This window comes from Phyllopteryx taeniolatus, chromosome 19, assembly GCF_024500385.1.
Source record: "Phyllopteryx taeniolatus isolate TA_2022b chromosome 19, UOR_Ptae_1.2, whole genome shotgun sequence".
Taxonomy (NCBI): Eukaryota; Metazoa; Chordata; class Actinopteri; order Syngnathiformes; family Syngnathidae; genus Phyllopteryx; species Phyllopteryx taeniolatus.
In genome coordinates, this window is record NC_084520.1 from 8945551 (window position 1) to 8966772 (window position 21222).

The 21222-nt window shown below is 41.2% G+C and overlaps 1 protein-coding gene across 7 annotated transcripts in view; it reads right to left on the reverse strand.

Annotated features, from left to right (window-relative positions):
• sdk2b (sidekick cell adhesion molecule 2b) overlaps positions 1 to 21222 on the reverse strand; it is a 237988-nt gene that overhangs the window by 18485 nt on the left and 198281 nt on the right. For all 7 annotated transcript variants that reach the window (XM_061755556.1, XM_061755553.1, XM_061755555.1 and 4 more), the window contains 27 exons: positions 20896 to 21063; positions 20721 to 20823; positions 18594 to 18770; positions 16853 to 16989; positions 14331 to 14478; positions 13509 to 13649; positions 11837 to 12018; positions 11606 to 11721; positions 10940 to 11135; positions 10759 to 10857; positions 10387 to 10578; positions 9203 to 9324; positions 9017 to 9126; positions 8272 to 8422; positions 7720 to 7957; positions 6381 to 6496; positions 6005 to 6194; positions 5239 to 5337; positions 4961 to 5155; positions 4570 to 4771; positions 4235 to 4338; positions 4083 to 4153; positions 3278 to 3410; positions 1996 to 2052; positions 1815 to 1916; positions 1503 to 1618; positions 516 to 702 (listed from right to left, as the gene is read on the reverse strand). In XM_061755556.1, the coding sequence (XP_061611540.1) occupies positions 516 to 702; positions 1503 to 1618; positions 1815 to 1916; positions 1996 to 2052; positions 3278 to 3410; positions 4083 to 4153; positions 4235 to 4338; positions 4570 to 4771; positions 4961 to 5155; positions 5239 to 5337; positions 6005 to 6194; positions 6381 to 6496; positions 7720 to 7957; positions 8272 to 8422; positions 9017 to 9126; positions 9203 to 9324; positions 10387 to 10578; positions 10759 to 10857; positions 10940 to 11135; positions 11606 to 11721; positions 11837 to 12018; positions 13509 to 13649; positions 14331 to 14478; positions 16853 to 16989; positions 18594 to 18770; positions 20721 to 20823; positions 20896 to 21063 (3852 nt within the window). The remainder of the gene's footprint in view (positions 1 to 515; positions 703 to 1502; positions 1619 to 1814; positions 1917 to 1995; positions 2053 to 3277; positions 3411 to 4082; positions 4154 to 4234; positions 4339 to 4569; positions 4772 to 4960; positions 5156 to 5238; positions 5338 to 6004; positions 6195 to 6380; positions 6497 to 7719; positions 7958 to 8271; positions 8423 to 9016; positions 9127 to 9202; positions 9325 to 10386; positions 10579 to 10758; positions 10858 to 10939; positions 11136 to 11605; positions 11722 to 11836; positions 12019 to 13508; positions 13650 to 14330; positions 14479 to 16852; positions 16990 to 18593; positions 18771 to 20720; positions 20824 to 20895; positions 21064 to 21222) is intronic.

Here is a 21222-nt window from a genome sequence, read left to right on the forward strand (position 1 = left end):
TAAATCTCTAACAGCGTGTACTGTATATAAGGAAACCCAAAAGTGTAGATCTTTCCGTTAATATGACTTGTAAAACTAAAGAAATGAAAGTTTTCTGGCAAAAATTTAAATATCGTCGCATTTAGGACACAATTACATGCATGCATCCCAGTACTTTTCTCAATTTTACCCAAAATAGTGTCCAGCTCTTTTCTGTTATGGAGAGAAACTCTGTGATTGCTGTCCCTCCCAAAAAGACAATGTGAGCCAGGTCACGCCAGTTCGCCACCGTAACGAGCGTCTCTGCTCGCTCGCTTGACCGGCCTAATTAGAGTTGGCTGAACTTGAGTTCGGAAACAGTCGAGCTCTTGAAACTTTGCTCTCTGTGAGGGGAGACAAAGACCCCATTGTTGTGGAAGAAGCTGGAATAACTCAACAACTCCTTGGCGGACTCAACCCCCACACCCCCCTTTCAAAACGTCATCCTTCCTAGCTCCCACTCCCCACTTTAGCCTGTCACTGTTTGGCTCCACTACCTGCTTGCTGAGTGCGCCCCCTGATGGCGGGGCTGCGGGGCCCATCCCCGGCAGCGTTGAAGGGGGCCACGCTGATCATGTAGCTGGTGTAGCCGGTAAGGTTCTTTAGCTTCACGCCCCCTTCGGGCATGAACAGGGTCCGCAGACGCTCCGTCTCGTTCTTGCGGTGGGACTCCCAAAAGTATACCTTGGTGGGATTAGTGACATTTGGATAAGTTAGTTACACTTCATTATATTTCTCGCAGTTAGTTACATTTGGATGAATGACTGTAGTTACATTTCATAGAATCAGTTACATTTGATCCTATTAGTTATATTTGGTGTATTAGTTACCTTAGGACAAATTAGTTACATTTGGTTGGATAAATTAGTTATATAGTTTTGGTATTAGTTACATTTGAATTAATTACATGGTGAAAGTAGTTAGTCAGTGGATTAGTTACATTTGGTTTTGATGAATTAGTTACATTTGGCGGAAGTAGTTGTATTTGGATGAATTAGTTAAGTCTGGTGGAATTAGAAACAAATGGAAGAAATCAGTTGCATTTGGTGGATTAGTTACACTTAAAGAAATAAATTAGGTTATGGTGAAATTTGTTACATTTGGTGAAATTAGTTACATTTGATTGGATAAATTAGCTACATTTTTAGTACATGTGGCTGAATAGGGTACATTCAATGGAATTTGTTACATTCAGTGGAATTAGTTACATTTGGTTGAAGTAGTTATCAGCGATAAGTTGCATTTAATGGAATTAGTTACATTTGTTTGAATTAGTTACATATACATACATTTATCTTTAGACTTGGTGACGGAGTATGCGGGTCATTGCCCAATGTCATTTTTGAATGCTCTGTTCCAAGTCAACAATTGTGATTGTTGTCACAAGGCGGCTTTGACGTTTTTATGCGTGACAGCGAATGCCGCGTTAGTCCGAAGAAGACTGCATTCTGTCTCCTCTTTTTCGAGACCACTTTTTTTTTTACCTTGTAGCCTTGGATGTCACCATTTTGAGCGTTGATCGGCGGCGGGTCCCACGTGACATCCAGCTGAGTGGCGGTGGAGGACTGAACGGCCACATTCTGTGGGGGCGCTGTGGGAACTAAATACCAACATACCCCATTATAAACCTATGTATCATAGGAGACATTATTGGCTTGTATAGCAGTGAACAATCTATAAGAGGGGTGGGCAAAATATGGCCTACAGGCCACGTATACACAAATACCTGCTCCATTCTTTAATCTTTATTCACTAAAGTTTGCCCACCCCTGGTCTTGTAGAGAGCACCCACACACCTGCTTCTCCAACAAACACCTCCTGCGGCGGGCTGGTGGGCCCCTCGCCTACGGCATTGTACACGCTCATGCGGATCTCGTAGCGCTTGTGCTTGTTCAACTCTGTGGCAAAAAAGACACCAAATTGGACTTATTAAATTCCACATTTATTGTTATTATTATATTTTGCTTCGAAACTTACTGTCCAACTCGAACTGCGTCAAAGTGGCGTCGCTCAGATTGCGGACGCTGTAGGGGGCTGTGGACAGGAGGAGGAGAAGTTGAACGCAAATGTTTTTAATGACTGCTATGGTGAAATAATAGTAATAATAATATAATATAGTCATGTATTTTTTTAACTTTAAAAAAATATTTATGCTGAAACATTTATAATCAAAATGAAATAACTGAATAATATATTAACATAATTTGAATTATTTAATACTAATAACAATGATATTCGAAGTTTCCAGATAATTATTATATGATGAAAAATGATAATGATAAAATAAACAACAAATAAAACAATTATAAAAGCATGTAAACTAATTAAATGACTATATATGATGTTAGTTTAGAATAAATTACAAATTAAATAAGCGGTACAGAAAACTGATGGATGAATAATAATAATAACAATAATATACATAAAAGTTATTCATTGTGAATAATAATAATATAAAAAAAGCATATAGAGAAAATAAATAATTGCATCATCAATTACATCATCAATTACAATTACATCATCCATCCCTGGGTTGGTTCAAATGTTTAAAAAGCATAGTAATAATATAAATGGCACTAATAAAAACTTTAAAAATAAAAATTTTGTATAATAATAATAATAACAATTAATATAATAGTATCAAGCGGCACGGTGGCCAACTGGTTTTGTGCACCTTACAGTAGATTTTTTATTTTTTTTAATTCAAAATGTGATATCTCACACCACCATACATGCATGGGGATTATTTCTATTTCCTAAATTCATTATAAAAATGGGCGGCACGGTGTGCAACTGGTTAGCACATCTGCCTCACATTTTTGAGGACCGGGGTTCAAATCCCGGCCCCGCCTGTGTGGAGTTTGCATGTTCTCCCTGTGCCTGCGTGGGTTTTGTCCAGGCACTCCGGTTGCCTCCCACATCCTAAAAACATGCATGGTGGGTTAATTGAAGACTCTAAGTTGCCCGAAGGTGTGAATGTGTGTGTGAATGTTTGTATGTTTATGTGTGCCCTGCGATTGGCTGGCAACCAGTTCAGGGTGTACCCCGCCCCCTGCCCGAAGATAGCTGGGATAGGCTCCAGCACGCCCGCGACCCTAGTGAGGAGAAGCGGCTCAGAAAATTGATGGATGGATGGATGGATTTTGGGCATTGCACTGACAAACGCACACAATACAGGAACACGAAATAACTTGTGGTGAGGAAACCCTTTTCGCCATCTAGTGGCTCCTCTTTGAAATGCAGCTCCTTTTTATCTCACCGGTGAGCTCGGCCCACGCTGACATGCTGTTGATGGCGTGGAGGGAGTAACCTCGAAGACGGTCGTACAGCAGCTCCCGGTAGCGGATGCGGAAGCCCAGCAGGATTCCATTGATCCTCTCCTCGTGGGGAGGCTGCGAGGGATGGTGGGTGGGTGGTAAGGAGGGAGAAAAAATGGATGGATGGATGAGGGAGCAAGAAAACAAGCTCCGCTCTATCATTACGACATTATTTATGGAAAAGCTAATACTAAAATTAGACTTGGAAAATAGTTGTTTAAATTGTAAAAAGAATAAAATGATTTAATTGCTATTTTAAATTGAATATATAAATAACATATAATAAACCTAATTAAAATAGGCAGTTTTACAATGATAAAAAATAATGAGTGAATAAAAAACAAATAAGCCTAGTTTAAAAAAATGCAAAAACTAAAACTTTAGTCCCAATAATACGTTAAAAAAATAAGATGAAGGGATTTTTAATTAATACAAAAATAAACTAATTGCTTTCATTAAAAATAGAATAGCCAGAGATTAAATAATACAAAAATGGCATTGCTAGTATATTACATTAAAATAACAACAGGCAGAAACCTAACATTAAAATTAAAATTATTATTATTAATAATAATAATAAAGCATTAAAAATCAATACAGTTACGACAGTAAATTGAAATAGTAAGCAGAGTTTTAAAATAAAAAATTGGACTATAATAAATTAAAATGTATAATTCTAATAAACATAATTTTTAGTAAAAAAAAAAAAAAAAAAGTAATATTTTTTTAACAGGCAGAAAACCTTACTTTCCAGCGAATCAGCACTGACGTAGTTGTGTGGGGCGTGACCGAGAAGATGACAGGTGCTTCGTCTGGCGCTGGCGTGATAAAGGATATTCAAGAATAGAGAATGATGAGTTGAATTTGGCTCAATTAGTTACATTTAGCGCATCACCTACCATCCTGCAGAGTGGTGATGGCGTCGCTCTCCTCGCTGTACTCGCTGTCTCCGATGTCGTTGGTGGCTTTCACTCTGAACTGATAGGACGTGAAGGGCTTCAGCCTTGGCGACATAAAAAAAGTTATTATTGTTGTTATTATGAATGGCCTTAAAATAAATTCTCAGATTTTTTTTCACGCCAATCTGATTTCCGATTTTAATAGATTTTTTTTCCTCTTCAGTAATACAAAAAGCAAATGACAGTCAAGCAAGTTTTTATCTTTTTCCCCCTTCTGGGATTTGTTTTATTTCTTCTGATAGAAAACAAGCTTTGACGATGTAGAAAGTGGTTACCTGGAGACGACGTAGGAGGTGGCGTCGTGGTTGACGGAGGCCGAGTGCACGGTCCAGTTGTTGTTGGGGAGCTGGCGCAGCTGCACGGTGTAGTAGCGCACGGGCGACAGACCGTCGCTGCCGGGCTCCCACGAAAGGAGAACGCGGCGGGCGCGCACATCCTTCTGAGGCACGGCGGGGCGGCTGGTGGGCTGCGGTCGAGCTGGGGAGAAAAGACGGAGTTAGGACTAACTAATAATAATAATAATAACCCTAACAATATATTTGACATTGATTTAAAAACAATATGCTATATGAAATAATGTATTTTAACAATACAATAATTAGTTGTAGTCTTTATTTATAATCAAAAACGTGAAAATGTGACATCACAAAGACAGTTGCATGTCACCTCGTTTCTCAGTGGTGACCACCAGTGCCTCGGCGGCCTTGCCCCAGCCCTTGCGCGTCTGCGCCGTGATACGGAACACATAGGCACACTCGGGTTTGAGGCCGGTGACTGTGTACTGGCGGGCGCTGGGGTTGAGCACGTCCACGGTGGCGGTGTTGCCGTTGGTGGAGTTGAGGTGGTACGTGATCTGGTACGCTTGTACACCGCAAGAGAATGAGGAGTTTTAATAAAAAGCACCGTGGTGACGCCTCCTCACACAGGAGAAGATCTTTACTCACCCAGGATGATCCCGTTGGGCTGCGTGGGCGACTGCCAAATCAAGCGAACTGAAGTGGTGCGGACTTCAGGGAACAGGATGCCCATTGGTGGTCCTGGCACTGCAGGACGGTTGATGATGTCATGATTACCACATTTTTAAACCCATCCACCCCTTTCAACGTCCTGACAGAGATGGTGCACCCCCTTTTAATCTTGTGCGTGCACAGCAGTTTAATTCGGGGCATGACAAACACAGAAGACACCAGCAGTTTATAAGCCTTCCTTCTGCTATACTAATTTTACATTTATAATATCTCCCACTCCCAAGAGTGATTTTTAGCCTTAATGTAGGCATTTCCTCTCTAAAATGCTCTCATCTTTACTTTTTACGTAGTGTCAGAGGAAAGAGTTTATGCTAAATCTTTTGGGCACCACAGGGGAAAGATGACAATGATTCCCACTCTTTTTGAGTGTTGCTACGCACCCCCTTCAACATCTTGACAGATGAGAGAGGGTGCAGCATCTTCATTGGAATGTTGAAGATGACTGCCGTCAACATCATGACAGAGATGGGAATAATGTCTTCAGCATTTAGCTGTTATCCTTTAGCCAATTGTTTTATTGAATATCGATATCCAATCTCCCCCCAGTGCCTGACATGTTTGGGGTACCCCCTCAGTTACTTACAAAAACACGTTTAAATTTACCCAATCATGTAGGTTTCATGACGGCCATATGAATTTTTCACACCTGAACGCTTATAACAAAACAACTCAAGATGTCTACCGTCATCCAGGGTCCTTTTAAAAATGGCCGGGGAGCTGGGCCGCCCGTCTCCAATGCGGGTGAACGCCAGGACTTGGATCTCGTACAGGACGTATTTGCCCAGACCCGCCAGCTGGACACTGTGGGTGGCGTTGCCCTCCACCGTCCAGAATCGGGCGCCGCTGTCTGAGTCCTTCTCTTTGTACACCACCTGCCAAACAGCCAAAAAAAAAGGAGAAATTGCAGAGAGAGGCGCATGCAATGCTGTACACAAGGTATTCCAAATGCTGTCACTGAGCCGCCTCGCGATCACAAACAGTTGTTGACTTGGAACAGAGTACACAAGAAAACCTTGAACCACATGCTGCTTGACCACATTAATGAATGACAAGCAGACCTTGTAGCCCAAAATGAGTCCGTTCCGGTCCGGCTCGGGTACTTCGGACCAGCGCACCAGGACACTGCTGGAAGTGGTGGCGAAGGCCGACACGTTAGTTGGCCCGCAGGACGGCACTGGACAAAAAATAAATAAATAAAATGACAAAAATGTCAGGAAAGTATTTGAAGCATTTTGATGTTAGCAATTAACTGATATTCTTTAGCAACTAGCCTTCACCACTCAGCCACTCAGTCTTAAGCAATAGGAATACTAACAAAATTCAGAAATGAATTAAATCAAAAGCATTCCATGGACAGACATTAGCTATGAGCATTTATCATTTAGCAAATAGCCTTAAGCAACATTCAATGCATATTCAGCAAGAAATAAAACATTTAAATCTATTTTGTGAGAACTTTTTGCAAATTTGACGAGACTTTGGCATTTAGCTCCAAGCCTTTAGTTAGCCTTCATCAGCTGTGAGTCTTTAGTATTTAGGTTTCATCAGCAGACTGTTCTTGGTAATTAGCTGTTAGCATTTAGCCAAATAAGCAATATTTAGTATGAAAATGAGAAATCAAAAGCATTCTAGACTAGAATTCTGCATTTAAGTAATAGCCTTTTGTCAGCCAATAGTCTTTTGCAATTAGCCGTAGAATTTTAGACTTGATCAGCTCTGAGTCCCAAGCATCTTTTTGCACAATTGTAAAAAAAAATAAAAATAAATAAATAACAAATTGTACCGGCATTACCAGATAACAAGCAACCCTTTATTACTCAGTGACTGTTTTTCTCAATGTCTTTATGTCTCAAAAGTGTTCTCTGTCAATTGACTGTCTGTTGTCGTACTAGATCGGCTCCAACTACCGGAGACAAATTCCTTGTGTGTTTTTTTTGGACATACTTGGCAAATAAAGATGATTCTGATTTGGCTACAAGCCTTTAGCGGACGATAGTCTTTCGCTTTTAGCTTTCAGCATTTATTGGCAGATAGTCCGTAGCATTTACCTGCTAGCTTTTACAATCTGTTAAATCTTTGCATGGATCTGTTAGCCTCTACCAGCTGCGAGTGTCGAGCATTTTAGCTATCAGCCTTTATCACCAGGTAGTGTTTAGTATTTAGCTGTAAGCAGTTATTAGCTCTGAGTTGCTACCATTTAGCTGTTAGGCTTTATTAGTGAATAGTCTTCATCATTTAGCTGTTAGCCTTTAGCCAATTGTTTTATTGGATATTGATATCCAATGTTTAAAAAATAATTCAAAAGCATTTGACTTTAGCATGAACGTCTCAGGCTTGCTCAACGGCTAATCATATTAACGCAAATGTCACCGAGCGCAAAATGCAACGCAGCCTCACCTGACTCTCGGGTTCGGCCTCTGATTGGCTGGCTCCAGGGCCCAAGCCCGATACCATTGCGGGCCTGCACCCTCACCTCGTACTCGGTCCACTCTTCCAGGTCCTCGATGGTGAACTCTCTCTCCAGGCGGTCGGGTATAGCCTGGGTGAGCGGGCGACCCGACGAACCCGCCTTGGCGTACTGCACCCTGTAGCCCACCTGCTCCGCGTTGCCATTATACTCCCACTCAGGCAGAGGCTAGCGATAATTAGAAAGGTTAGTTGAAGAGTTCCAGTGAGACAAAAATAGCGCTTTGCCGCTATCTTGTGGCATATTGGTGTGAAGAAACTATGTTGAAATGAGTTGAGTTTAATTTAGACAAAAATAGTGCTTCATCGCCATCTCGTGGAATTTTGGTGTCAAGGAACTACTGTAGATTGAAGTGAGTTGAAAGTGCTTTGCTGCTATCTTGTAGCATCTATAGGAAGTTATAAACCTTTTGGGGGGCGGGCGTCAATTACATAGCCGCTCAGTGAGGTCGTCTATGGTCGCACCCGCCCCGCCTTTCTTACCATCCATCTTAACCACAGGCTGGTCTCGCTGGCGGTGCGAAGTGTGACATTGGCGGGGGCGACATCCGGAGGGGCAGGAAGCGTTTGGATCTTCCTGGAGGGTTGGCTAGGGGGGCTGCTGCCCACGATGTTCACCTGACGCATACGGAACCTGGACATTGAATTAGAATGAACAACCACATTGATGTATTTTTCATCTTAGATCGGTGTTGTGGAAAAAGGGGGTTGAAACTCTAATTTGAAGCCCTAACTCAGAGTTGGAACCCTACCTCTGGCTAAGTACCCTAATTTGAAACCCAAAGCCTTGTCTGAAACCTTAACTCAGGTTTGAAACAATAATTTCAAACCCTAGCATTGGCTTAAACTGTAATTTGAAACAGTAACAGTGGCTAGAAAAAAATCCTTGGAGACTCTAAAACCTTCTTCAAAACCCTAACTCTGGCTTGCAACAGTACAGTAAACTGAAAGACTAATTTGAAATCCTAAACCTGATTTGAAGCACTAACTTCAAAGCCTAATCTTTGCTTTAAACCAATTTGAAATGGAGACTTTAAACCCAAACCATTATTTAAAACCCCTAATTTGAACCTCTACTTTGAAACCCTTAGCCTGACTTGAAACTTTAATTTCAAATCCTAATTTGAAATACTAACCCTGTCTTGAAACTTAACTTTGAAACCTTATGGGGGTGTATCATCTGGAAACCTTTAGAGGGTGCGTGGTACATTCAATCTACTGTTCCCACCTGTAATAGGTGTATGGATTGAGACCTGGAACCTCCAGGGAGCGTGCGTCGGGTAGGTTGGACACCTGGTGAACCGTCACCCAGTCCTCATTGTCTCCCACAGCGCCCACCTAAGACCACCAATCAGGGATCTGTATATCTACAATCATTGAATGAACGATATGCGATCAGATTCTGCAAGCTCACCTGGGCCTCCACCTGCCAGCGGGAGATGGAGGTCTTGCCATCGTAGCCCGGCTTGAAGAGCAGGCTGACGGAGCGTGGGCCGATATTGGAGATGGCGATGTTGGTGGGTGGGCCAGGAAGCTCTGAGAGGAAGCAAGAATTTGACATAACAAAATACAGGAAATAAAAAATATACAGTGGATGACATTTTATTATATATATATATATATATATATATATATATATATATATATATATATATATATATATATATATATAATATATATATTTATATATATATATATATATATATATATAAATATATATATATATATATATATTATCCATGTTTACTATCTGTATTCAGACCACTGGTGTGAAAAAAATAGTACATTTACGAAAACATTGAAATTAATACAATGGTAGAAATAGTATTCCACCTTTAATTTATTGGCTTATTTTCTTTTGTAATGGCATTTCTCCCCCAGTTGCATTAAAATTCGTAGAACCTATACTTTTTCAACAAATTTATTTTATTTGTATTTATTATCACAGTATTTGATATTTTAATTATTTATTTATTTTACAATACTTTTCATCTACTAATTTCCTTGATTCTATCACGCTACATATAGCCTAACTATATTATTTGACTTACGGTGCTTCTTTTATATTCATTTATTTTTTGATTAAAATTATCAAGTTTTCAGAATAATTTTTTTAAATGATCATTTTAAATATTCAATAAACATATTTTGTTAAATGCATTTTTGAATCATTATTTCTATTTACTACTTTAGTTAGATTCAAGCTCTCTCTAGATAGTATACAGAGCTTAACTATATTTATCTATCCAGCTAGCTTGCTATTTTATATATATTTAGCACTTTTAGCATTTGATTTTTATCAAATAAAGTTTATTTTTTCTGTAATAGGAATCTTTGGGATTCCTAAAAGTGTGACATAAGTGCCATTTATTATTATAATTTTTTTTCTTCTTTTTAGCCTTCTTATTAATAAATGACAAGGAGACAAATTGACACCACTGACATGCAATTACCAAGTAAGCTAACGGCAAGCCAAGCTTCTGCATTTTTCTACCACTCATTCTTCTTCTTTGTGTTTTTCATCAGTCTGGGTGCGCTCTTGTGTCACAATACTGCCTGTCACAGGTCAGTCCAGGTACTACGTTCAGACCGACTGACCTGGCGGGACGCCCGAGGAGATGGTGGAGGACGAGACCAGGCCTTGTCCCTTGGACGTCATGGCCGCCACCTCGATGGTGTACGTGGTGAGCGCGGTCAGTCCAGTGACGCGATACTCCAGGGTGACGCTGGGCAAGTAGTGGGTGACCCGTGTGTTAGTGCGGTTGAACTCTTCCCACGAGATGCGGTAGCCTGAGGACAAATGTCATATTCACACCTGTGGACGATTTAGTCTTCATTGACTTAACATACATGTTTTTGGGATGTGGGAGGAAGCCGGAGTACCCGGAGAAAACCCACACAAGCACGTTGAGAACGTATGCAGTGTGTGTGTGTGTGTGTGAGTGTGCACGCGCGCACGCGTGCGCGTACCTGTGAGAATGCCGTTCTTCTCGCTGGGTTCACTCCAGCTGACTTTGAGCGACGTGTCGAGAATCTCGGTGAAGCTCAGGTGGCCGACAGCGCCCGGCGCTGAAAGCAAAAAGAGACGCTCAGCCCTGCCTTTGGTAAAAGTGAAAACGCTAAAGAAGGGGGACGCTCGCCGCCCACTTACTGTCCTCGTGCGTCCTCAGAAGCTTTGGGGGACTGCGGGGTCCGTCGCCCGGCGTGGTGAAGCACAGTGCGGAGGTGTAGTAGTCGCTGAACTTTTTCAGGCCAGTCATGTAGCCCACGTGCACGCCGTCCTGGAAGTTGGGCCGCGCCGTCACCGCCGCCGCCTCACGCTCATTCCCGGGCTCCCACGCGAGCAGCTAGGAGTGGGGAGCACATTGCAACATATCGTACAGTACAAAGTTACAGGCGCCAACGGGATGACGACTGAGTAATCTGATTGATTCTTCTGGCCATAGCATTCACAAACATTTTTAGTATGAATGCTTGATTCTCATCTTCCAGCCATGCCAGAAAATCATTTTAAACATGCTTGTCTCTCAGTATTGACCCAATAATAACAAACATGTTCTTATTTCTTATTCTTCGGTGTGAACACCTGACACTTGATTCTCAGCATTTATACTGTATATTTTTTTAGTTTGGATGCTTGATCCTCAGTTCTAACGCTTGATCTCAGCATCCATGTACTGTACATTCTTTAGAACGAATGCTTGTTTCTTAGCATCCACATTCATTTTTCAGTGCGAATGCTTAATAATAAGCATTCCGAGCACACACGAACAATGCTGAGAGCCGTTTTAATTGGTTGTGTCAGTGCACCCCCGACCTTGTAGCCTTGGTTGATGCCGTTGATGAACTGCGGGTTGGGCGCCGTCCACGTAAAGCGGATCGCCGTGGAGTTGACGGCCTCCGCCAGCACGTTGCCAGGGGCGATGGTCGGCACTGGCGTGGGAAGAGGGACAGGAAAATTGATCAACTAAGATAGATAGACAAATGGAAAGAGAGCCAGACAGCTAGATACTGTTGAGAGATGGCTAGATAGATAGATTTGTATTACCTCCTTGTAGGGTCCACTCAGTGACCTTGTGGCTGAAGGCGCCCAAGCCTGCCCCGTTGTAGGCGGCAACCTCGATCTCATAGTTGGTCCAGATGATGAGGTCCTCCAGCAGCAGCGTGGTCACGTCCGGGCTGGAGATGTTCTTGATCTGGTAGTCCACCGGCAGCCCCGTCAGACGGTACCTGACAAATACAAACACACAAACGTACTGTGCAGTACAACCGACTCCCTGCTGGGGGGAGACAGAGCACCAACGAAATGAAAAAACGTACTGTATGTTAGGAGTTATTACTACTAAGGGGTATTAACCAGGCTGGTCCCAAGACAAGATTAAAAATAGGGGGGTTCCATCAGGAAAGGTATCCGGCGTTTTTTTTCACAAATTATTTTTCAAGAAACAAAGTTGAGCTCTTACACCAATGAGGCCGTATGTTTTTCTGTACTAAATTATAGTACAAAGTAATATTTTTGGGAGGACAAAGTTAACAAGAATAGATCTTGTCACAAGAAAAAATCTTACAAGAATGAAGACATATTTTTATCGAAAAAAGGTTGTACTTATCCAGAATAAAGTTGGATTTTTTTTTTGACAATAGTCCTATTTTTTTTCCAAAGAAAAATGAATTGTGCAAGAAAAAAGTTGATTTTTTTCAAAACAATAGATGAATCCTACAAGAATATGTTTTGTGTAGAAAAAAGTGTAGTAATAATTATCTTTTATAGAAAAAAAGTTGCAAGAATATGGTCATATGTTTTCAACAATTAATTTGTCTAATATTAAACAATTTGTTTTTAATGAAGTTTTTTTTTATAATCTTGTGAGAATAAAATACAATTTTTACAAGAGTAGTGATATTTTTTGAGAAAAAAAGTAGTACTCTTTCCAGAATAAAGCTGTATTTTTTGAGAGTACAGTTGTATTTATTTTAAAATCTTACAAGAATAAAATATTATTTTTTTTAAAAAGAAAAAAGTAGTAATTTTACGTGTGTGTGTATATATATATATATATATATATATATATATATATATATATATATATATACACACACACACACACACACACACACACACACAGCGTCTGCCTCACAGTTCTGAGGACCGGGGTTCAATCCCCGGCCCCGCCTGTGTGGAGTTTACATGTTCTCCCCAAGGCTGCGTGGATTTTCTCGGGGCACTCCAGTTTCCTCCCACATCCAAAAAAGATGCATTAATTGAAGACTCTAAATTGCCCCGAGGTGTGAATGTGAGTGCGAATGGTTGTTTGTTTATGTGGGCCCTGCGATTGGCTGGCAACCAGTTCAGGGTGTACCCCGCCTCCTGCCCAATGATAGCTGGGATAGGCTCCAGCACTCCCGCAACCCTTGTGAGGATAAGCGGGTCGGATAATGGATGGATGGATGGACAAAAGCATGCTATTATAAAGCAATAGTGTTTGTGTGTGTGCGTGTGTGTGCGTGTTTTTAGCTCTTAAAACTGACTTTTTTTCCCCCCCATATAGTTTGGATTTATTATTTTAATATTCAGGTTTTTGTCCTTGAAAAAACTACTTTTCTCCCGTAGTAAGTCTTCATATATTATGATCGCGATATAGTCTTATTTGAGGAGCACACAAATGTAATTCAGTAGTAAATTAAAACCTCCACGAGGCAATCCAGGGGGGCGGACTTACCGTACGGTGTAGCCGCGCAGGATGCCGTTTTGATGGCTCTCGGGTGGCGGCTGCCACTGGATCATGATGGACTGGTTGGTCCGACCGCTGGCGATGACATTCTGCGGAGGAGCGCTAGGAGGCTCCTCTGGCAACGACACGCTACAACAGACACCAAACACGCAAATTGAAGTTCATTTTGTGCTTCTAATGCAGTCTTGTGAGGAAGCGGTGGATGTCAGACATTCATTCATTCATAAATATGCAAACAGCGGGCATCAAACCCTTTGAATCATTGTAGAAATCAATTCATTAATATATTACTATTATTATCGTCATAATTATTATATTTTTTAAATCCTCCCACTGGTCGTCACAGCTATGGGAGTGAGGGGGAGACACACGAATGATCGTGGGTAGAGCTAGATACATGAGGCATATGGATGTTTTTGAGTTGCCAGAGGTTATCACCAGCTCATTCTGTATTTAATAAGGGTACCCGCTCACATTTTCTGAGCAGTGACAATTCACGATGTATGCTCGTCGCAAAAATGGTCTTTTTTCTTGTCGGCGGCACGTACTGTGTAGAAGACTCACTGTGGCATGTTTACAAGCAACGTTTTTTTGTTTGTGTGTGTGTGTGTGCTCTGGCGGGCTTAAAAGCTTCCATCCCTCCTTGCCGACTCTTGACTGAACGGATCAGTCAAAGCGGTTGCCATGGAAACAGGCTTCACTATTTGCCGACAAGTTTTCAGTCTAAAGAACTTCTGCTGTCCGTCAACCTTTATGACCATTAATGCCACCAAATATTGTAGAGCGTTACATTATGGGATGGCAGCTCACCGCTCTGTCTCCTTGCTGAACTGGCCCTTGCCCACGTCGTTGACGGCGCACAAGCGGAACTGGTAGGAACGCGCCGGAATCAGGCCGCTAACCGTCACCGCCGACGACTCGGGTTTGATGCTGGCCAGCAGGATCGCCCAGGGAGCATCTGCAAATTACCACATCACACCATCAACCTTGATTTGTTAAATGTTTTTGGACAAAACCCAATATTTTTCAAATTTTTCTGACATGCCTGACGCGTCTGCGCATGTTAGCGTCCTGACAGTGGCCCTGGTTTGTGCACATCACCCAGAATATTCAATAGCTCTCACGCAAGAATGCCGCTTTTTTGTCAAGGTACTTTGTTCCCCCCATGAATATGAGAAGTCATGGACGCCCTTAATGACCGGTACTGATCTTAAATTCTTTTTCAACTTCCTGGCAGGGTATATAGTGCACTTACAGGCTAACATGGGGTGACGACACAGGAGCGTGACTGCTTGAAATCCAAAAAGAGTATAGCACAACTGGGATTTAAAAAAATAAAATAATAATAATAATAATAATATATATATATATATATATATATATATATATATATATATATATTAGAATGGTTCTTTTTCCCTTAATAATTGAAATCATTTAAAAGCAGCATTTTCAGTTCCCTTGGGTTATAATTGTCTATTTACATTTGTTTGATGATCTTAAATATTAAAGTGGGGAAACGATGCAAAAATATAAGAAATTGAGAATACCTTTTCACGGCACTGGATATATATACACGTATATAGAGTGGGTACGGAAAGTATTCAGACCCCCTTCAATTTTTCACTCTTTGTTATATTGCAACCATTTGCTAAAATCATTTAAGTAATTTTTTTTCACATTAATGTACACACAGCACCCCATATTGACAGAAAAAAAACTGAATTGTTGAAATTTTTGCAGATTTATTAAAAAAGAAAAACTGAAATATCACACAGCCATAAGTATTCAGATCCTTTTCTCAGTATTTAGTAGAAGTACCCTTTTGATCGAATACAGTTTTTCACACCTGGATTTGGGGATCCTCTGCCATTCCTCCTTGCAGATCCTCTCCAGTTTTGTCAGGTTGGATGGTGAACGTTGGTGGGCAGCCATTTTCTGGTCTTTCCAGAGATGCTCAATTGGGTTTCAGTCAGGGCTCTGGCTGGGCCATTCAAAAACAGTCACGGAGTTGTTCTGAAGCCACTCCTTCGGTATTTTAGCTGTGTGCTTAGGGTCATTGTCTTTTTTGAAGGTGAACCTTTGGCCCAGTCTGAGGTTCTGAGCACTCTGGAGAAGGTTTTCGTCCAGGATATCCCTGTACTTGGCCACATTCATCTTTTCTTCGATTGCAACCAGTCTCCCTGTCCCTGCAGCAGAAAAACACCCCCACAGGATGATGCTGCCACCACCATGCTTCACTGTTGGGACTGTATTGGACAGGTGATGAGCAGTGCCTGGTTTTCTCCACACATGCCACTTAGAATTAAGGCCAACAATTTCTATCTTGGTCTCATCAGACCAGAGAATCTTATTTCTCACCATCTTGGAGTCCTTCAGGTGTTTTTGTAGCAAACTCCATGCGGGCTTTCATGTGTCTTGCACTGAGGAGAGGCTTCCGTCGGGCCACTCTGCCATAAAGCACCGACTGGTGGAGGGCTGCAGTAATGGTTGACTTTCTAGAACTTTCCCCCATCTCCGACTGCATCTCTGGAGCTCAGCCACAGTGATGTTTAGGTTCTTCTTTACCTCTCTCGCTCAAGGCTCAAGGCTCTTCTCCCCCAATTGGTCAGTTTGGCTGGCCGGCCAGCTCTAGGAAGGGTTCTGATCGTCCCAAACGTCTTCCATTTAAGGATTATGGAGGCCACTGTGCTCTTAGGAACATTAAGTGCAGCAGAAATCTTTTTGGAACCTTGGCCAGAGCTGTGCCTTGCCACAATTCTGTCTCTGAGCTCTTCAGGCAGTTCCTTTGACCTCATGATTCTCATTTGCTCTGACATGCAGTGTGAGGTGTAAGGTCTTATACAGACAGGGGTGTGGCTTTCCTAATCAAGTTCAATCAGTATAATCAAACACAGCTGGACTCCAACGAACGTATAGAACCATCTCAAGGATGATGAGAAGAAATGGACAGCACCTGAGTTAAATATTTTAGTGTCACAGCAAAGGGTCTGAATACTTATGGTTTCAGTTTTTCTTTTTTAATAAATCAGCCCAAAAAATGTTCCGTCAATATGGGGTGCTGTGTGTACATTAATGAGGAAAAAAATTACTTAAATGATTTTATCAAATGGCTGCAATATAACAAAGAGGGAAAAATTTAAGGGGGTCTGAAAACTTTCCGTATCCACTGTATATCACTTTGGAGAATGGACTGAGCACTTCTCAGTGTCCGGACTAGATTGGAGGCTCTTCTGTTGTCCGCAATTACCGAAACAAGTTGTGCATTAAAGTGGCTTTGAAGCTCTTCAGCCCCCCCTGGTACATTTCCATTAGGGGGTCGGGGAACTTACTGTTCTCAGACACCTCCAGGATGTAGCGCATGAGTGGGCTGTTGCCGTCGAAGGCCTTCGCCCAGGTCAGGTCGATGGCACGCCGCTCGGAAGTGCTCAGCACTGCTGCAGGGTTCTCGGGCGCGTGAGGCAGCTGCCTGCGGGGAACGACACGGACGCCCATTACCCACCGACATCTTAATAGCTACTGTACGTTCAGGTAAAGGGGAACAATATAACAGAAAGAAAACAAATGACATGATCTTATGACATGACAGACATTTTAGAGTTTGAATACAATATATTCAATACAAATTTCAGTGTCTGACCTATTAGGTTTAAGGTTTATTTTTAAGTAAACATTTTATTTTACCATTTTTACCAAAGTACAAACATTTTGTAATTATTTTTCAGAATATTTTCTTTTTGCAATCAGAACATATTTCACATCTTTTGTGCACCTTACAGGGGATTTTTAATTTTTTTATTCAAAATGTGATATCTCACACCACCCTACATGCATGGGGATTATTTTTATTTCCTAAATTCATTATAAAAATGGGCGGCACGGTGTACGACTGGTTAGCAAATCTGCCTCACAGTTCTGAGGACCACAGTTCAAATCAGGCCTCGCCTGTGTGGTGTTTGCATGTTCTCCATGGGTTTTCTCCGGGTAGTCCGATTTCCTCCCACATCCCAAAAACAAGCATGGTAGGTTAATTGAAGTATCTAAATGGCTTGTAGGTGTGAATGATTGTTTGTCTGTATGTGCCCCGCGATTTGCTGCCGACCAGTTCAGGTTCTATCCTGCCTCTCGCCCAGAGTCAGCTCAGACCGGCTCTAGCACGCTTGCGACCCTCGTGAGGATAAGCGGTACGGAAAATGGATGGATTATAAAAATGTGACAATATTTTACATTTCCCCCCAAAATATTATTTTCCAACATTTACCATAAGTGTTATAATCTTACATGTTTTTTCAATATTTTCATGCTTTTTTTAAATTATCTGTACAGATTACAGAGATTTTTATTATTTTTTTAAAGGTCCCGTATTTTGCGAAACCAACTTTTTCTAGTATTTGGGATGTAATATTATCTAAATGTTTTTCTACACAAAGGCAACCAATCAGAGGAAAGGGTGCGTTTTTTAAAAAAAATGACACTGACACTTTTATACTAAATCCATGTTAGCCAGTCGCTCTATGGAGGTCTAAATAGCCAAAATATCCATCCATCCATCTGTACAGCTTATCCTCACTAGGGTCGCGGGCATGCTGGAGCCTATCCCAGCTATCTTCAGGCGAGAGACGGGGTACACCCTCATCTGGTCGCCAGCCAATCGCAGGGTACATATAAACAACCATTCACACTCACATTCACACCTACGGGCATTTTAGAGTCTTCAATCAACCTACCATGCGTGTTTTGGGAGGAAACCGGAATACCTGGAGAAAACCCACGCAGACATGGAGAGAACATGCAAACTCCACACAAGCGGGGCTGGGATTTGTACACACACAGACAAACACACTTTTAAAGATGGTAACAACATATGGATGCACGTATAAGAATGATTTATGTTAATCACGTTCCACTTATGCCTTTATGAGTGTGATGCTGGTCAGAGGACAGAGAGGAAATTAGTCAGAGTTGAGGAAAAGTGAGCAAAAGGGGATGAATAAAGTTCCTTCGTGTGTGTCTGTGTGTGTAAGTGTAGGTGTGCATGCGTGTGTGTGTGTGTGCAGTTGCGTGTGGGCTCACCTGACACGGAGGTGGGCGCTGCGGGAATCGTTGCCACCCACCGAGGTGACGTGGCAGGTGTAGGTGCCGATGTCGCCCGACCACGTCTGCGAGATGTGCAGCGTGCCGTCGGTGTCCTGCTGCACGCGCGGCATGGCGTGCACGTTGATGGCCACGCCCTCTTTCTCCCACAGGTGCCTGTGCCCAAAATGGGATTATTTCATAATAAGCAATATATTGCGCTGCTCGTGCCGTTTTATAATAGGATTTCCCATGTTGGTGACAGTTGGAATGCATTGGGAGCAAGTGGGGCAGATTTAGATCAATAATAATAATAATATTTTTTATTACTTTTAAAATCATATTTAATTTATTTTGGTGGGATTGTAAACACTATTTATGCATGTTAATTACAAATTAAAATGATTACAATTTTTTAAAATTGTGCTAATTCATCATATTACTTTTAATCCGTTATGCCTTGACAAGAGATTTTTTATTTTTTTTCATATAAAAAACTAACAAAATTATTTTACATGATTCATGCACGTTATAAGGGATTTTATTTTTGGAAACCGTGTTTGAAAAGGTTCTAAATTCATGTTAATATCCTATAGGGGATTTATGTTACATATCTAATAGAATATTTGATATATTAAAACAATATTATGACATCATTATCACCTATCAGGGTATTTTTAAATCGAATTTTCAAAATTGTATTTAATAACATCATGCATGCACATTATCCCCTTAAAGGTTATTACTATTTTTTATGAAAAGAATAATACTTCCGTGTCATCGTTCATGTTACAGGGGATTTAAAAAAATATATTTTACAATGTAATTAATACATGTATCATCTTAGAGGAGATTTGTATTTAAATGATTTTAAAATGATATTTTATGACATCATTCTTGTTATAATTCTAAAGAGGATTTTAAAAATGTTTAAAATGATATCGAATCATATTATTCATGTATGTTATCACCCGAGAATGTATTTGTTTTAATATTTAATTTTTTTTAAATTAATTTTCTTTATGTATGCTATCACCTAATAGGCGACTCTGTAAAACATAAATGGAATAACATTCTGATAATATTTAACATCATTCAAGCATGTTATCGCCTTAAAGATTATTTTTATTTCATAATTGTTTCATTTAGTTGTAATTTTTATTATTATGATTATCTTTTTTGACATTATTCATGCATGTTATCACAACACAGAGGATTTTTTAAATATTAAAACATATTTTGGAACATTAGTATTGCATTTATCTTACAATTGATTAAAAAGAAATCTCAGAATATCTTATGATGATTCATGCATGTTTTCACCTTATAGGGTATTTAAAACATGTTACTTTATCACATTGGCCATGCATTTTATCCTCTTACAATAGATTTCAAATAAAACATATTTAAGAGACCATAATCCATCCATCCATCCATTTTCTGAGCCGCTTCTCCTCACTAGGGTCGCGGGCGTGCTGGAGCCTATCCCAGCTGTCATCGGGCAGGAGGCAGGGTACACCCTGAACTGGTTGCCAGCCAATCGCAGGGCACATAGAAACTAACAACCATTCGCACTCACAGTCATGCCTACGGGCAATTTAGAGTCTCCAATTAATGCATGTTTTTGGGATGTGGGAGGAAACCGGAGTGCCCGGAGAAAACCCACGCAGGCACGGGGAGAACATGCAAACTCCACACAGGCGGGGACGGGGATTGAACCCCGCACCTCAGAACTGTGAGGCTGACGCTCTAACCAGTCGGCCACCGTGCCGCCAGAGACCATAATATTTTATTAATTATTCTTGGAAATTATCACTTTACAGGCAACTTTTATTCATTTTCTTTTTTTAATTTTACAATGTCAAAAAGTATGAAGCAATTTCTGTGCATAAAATATATATAAAAACATTGAAACTATTTGATGGCTTTATTAATGCGTGTTATGTTACTGCCATTACTGAGAACAACCTTGGAATGATAATTTGTTTGCATAACGCATTGCGAACAAAAGGTTTTCACTTTTATTCAGTGCTGTACTACGGAGCGACTTTATTCTGGAGGACTTTATTCAGCAGCCGCCCCAGAAGGTCGGCTGCTGAATAAAGTCGTTTGAATGCGTCCGCTTACCTGACATTCACGCTGGGATCGTGTGTGACACCGCAGGTCAGTGCAGCCTTGGTGCCTTTGATGATGCTCTGGTCCTGCGGGGGCGTCGTGATCCGGGTTCGGGCTGACGAGGCGGTGGAGGAGAGATGACAGAATGTTCCGGAACAAGGAGAAGCAATAATGTTCTTCTACTTACCCCAGACCACGAGGTCGGCGGATGCCTCGTCGATGCCACGTGAGTTACTGGCCATGCAGGTGTAGGTGCCGGCGTCGGAGATGTGCGAGGGCGAGATGAGCAGGCTGCCTGACTCCAGCAGGGTGAAGCGAGGCAGCTGCACCGAACCGCTCGCCAGGACACGCTCTCCTGATGGGTATGAGCCAATGAGCGCGATAAGAGTTTAGCAAGTTCGTCCATCATGCCGAAATTTAATCAATTTGAATTAACAAGGTTATTATGTTGTGTAATCAATGCCTCTCAACAAATGTGGTTTAAATTAATTTTACTAATCCAAGCCAGACTACT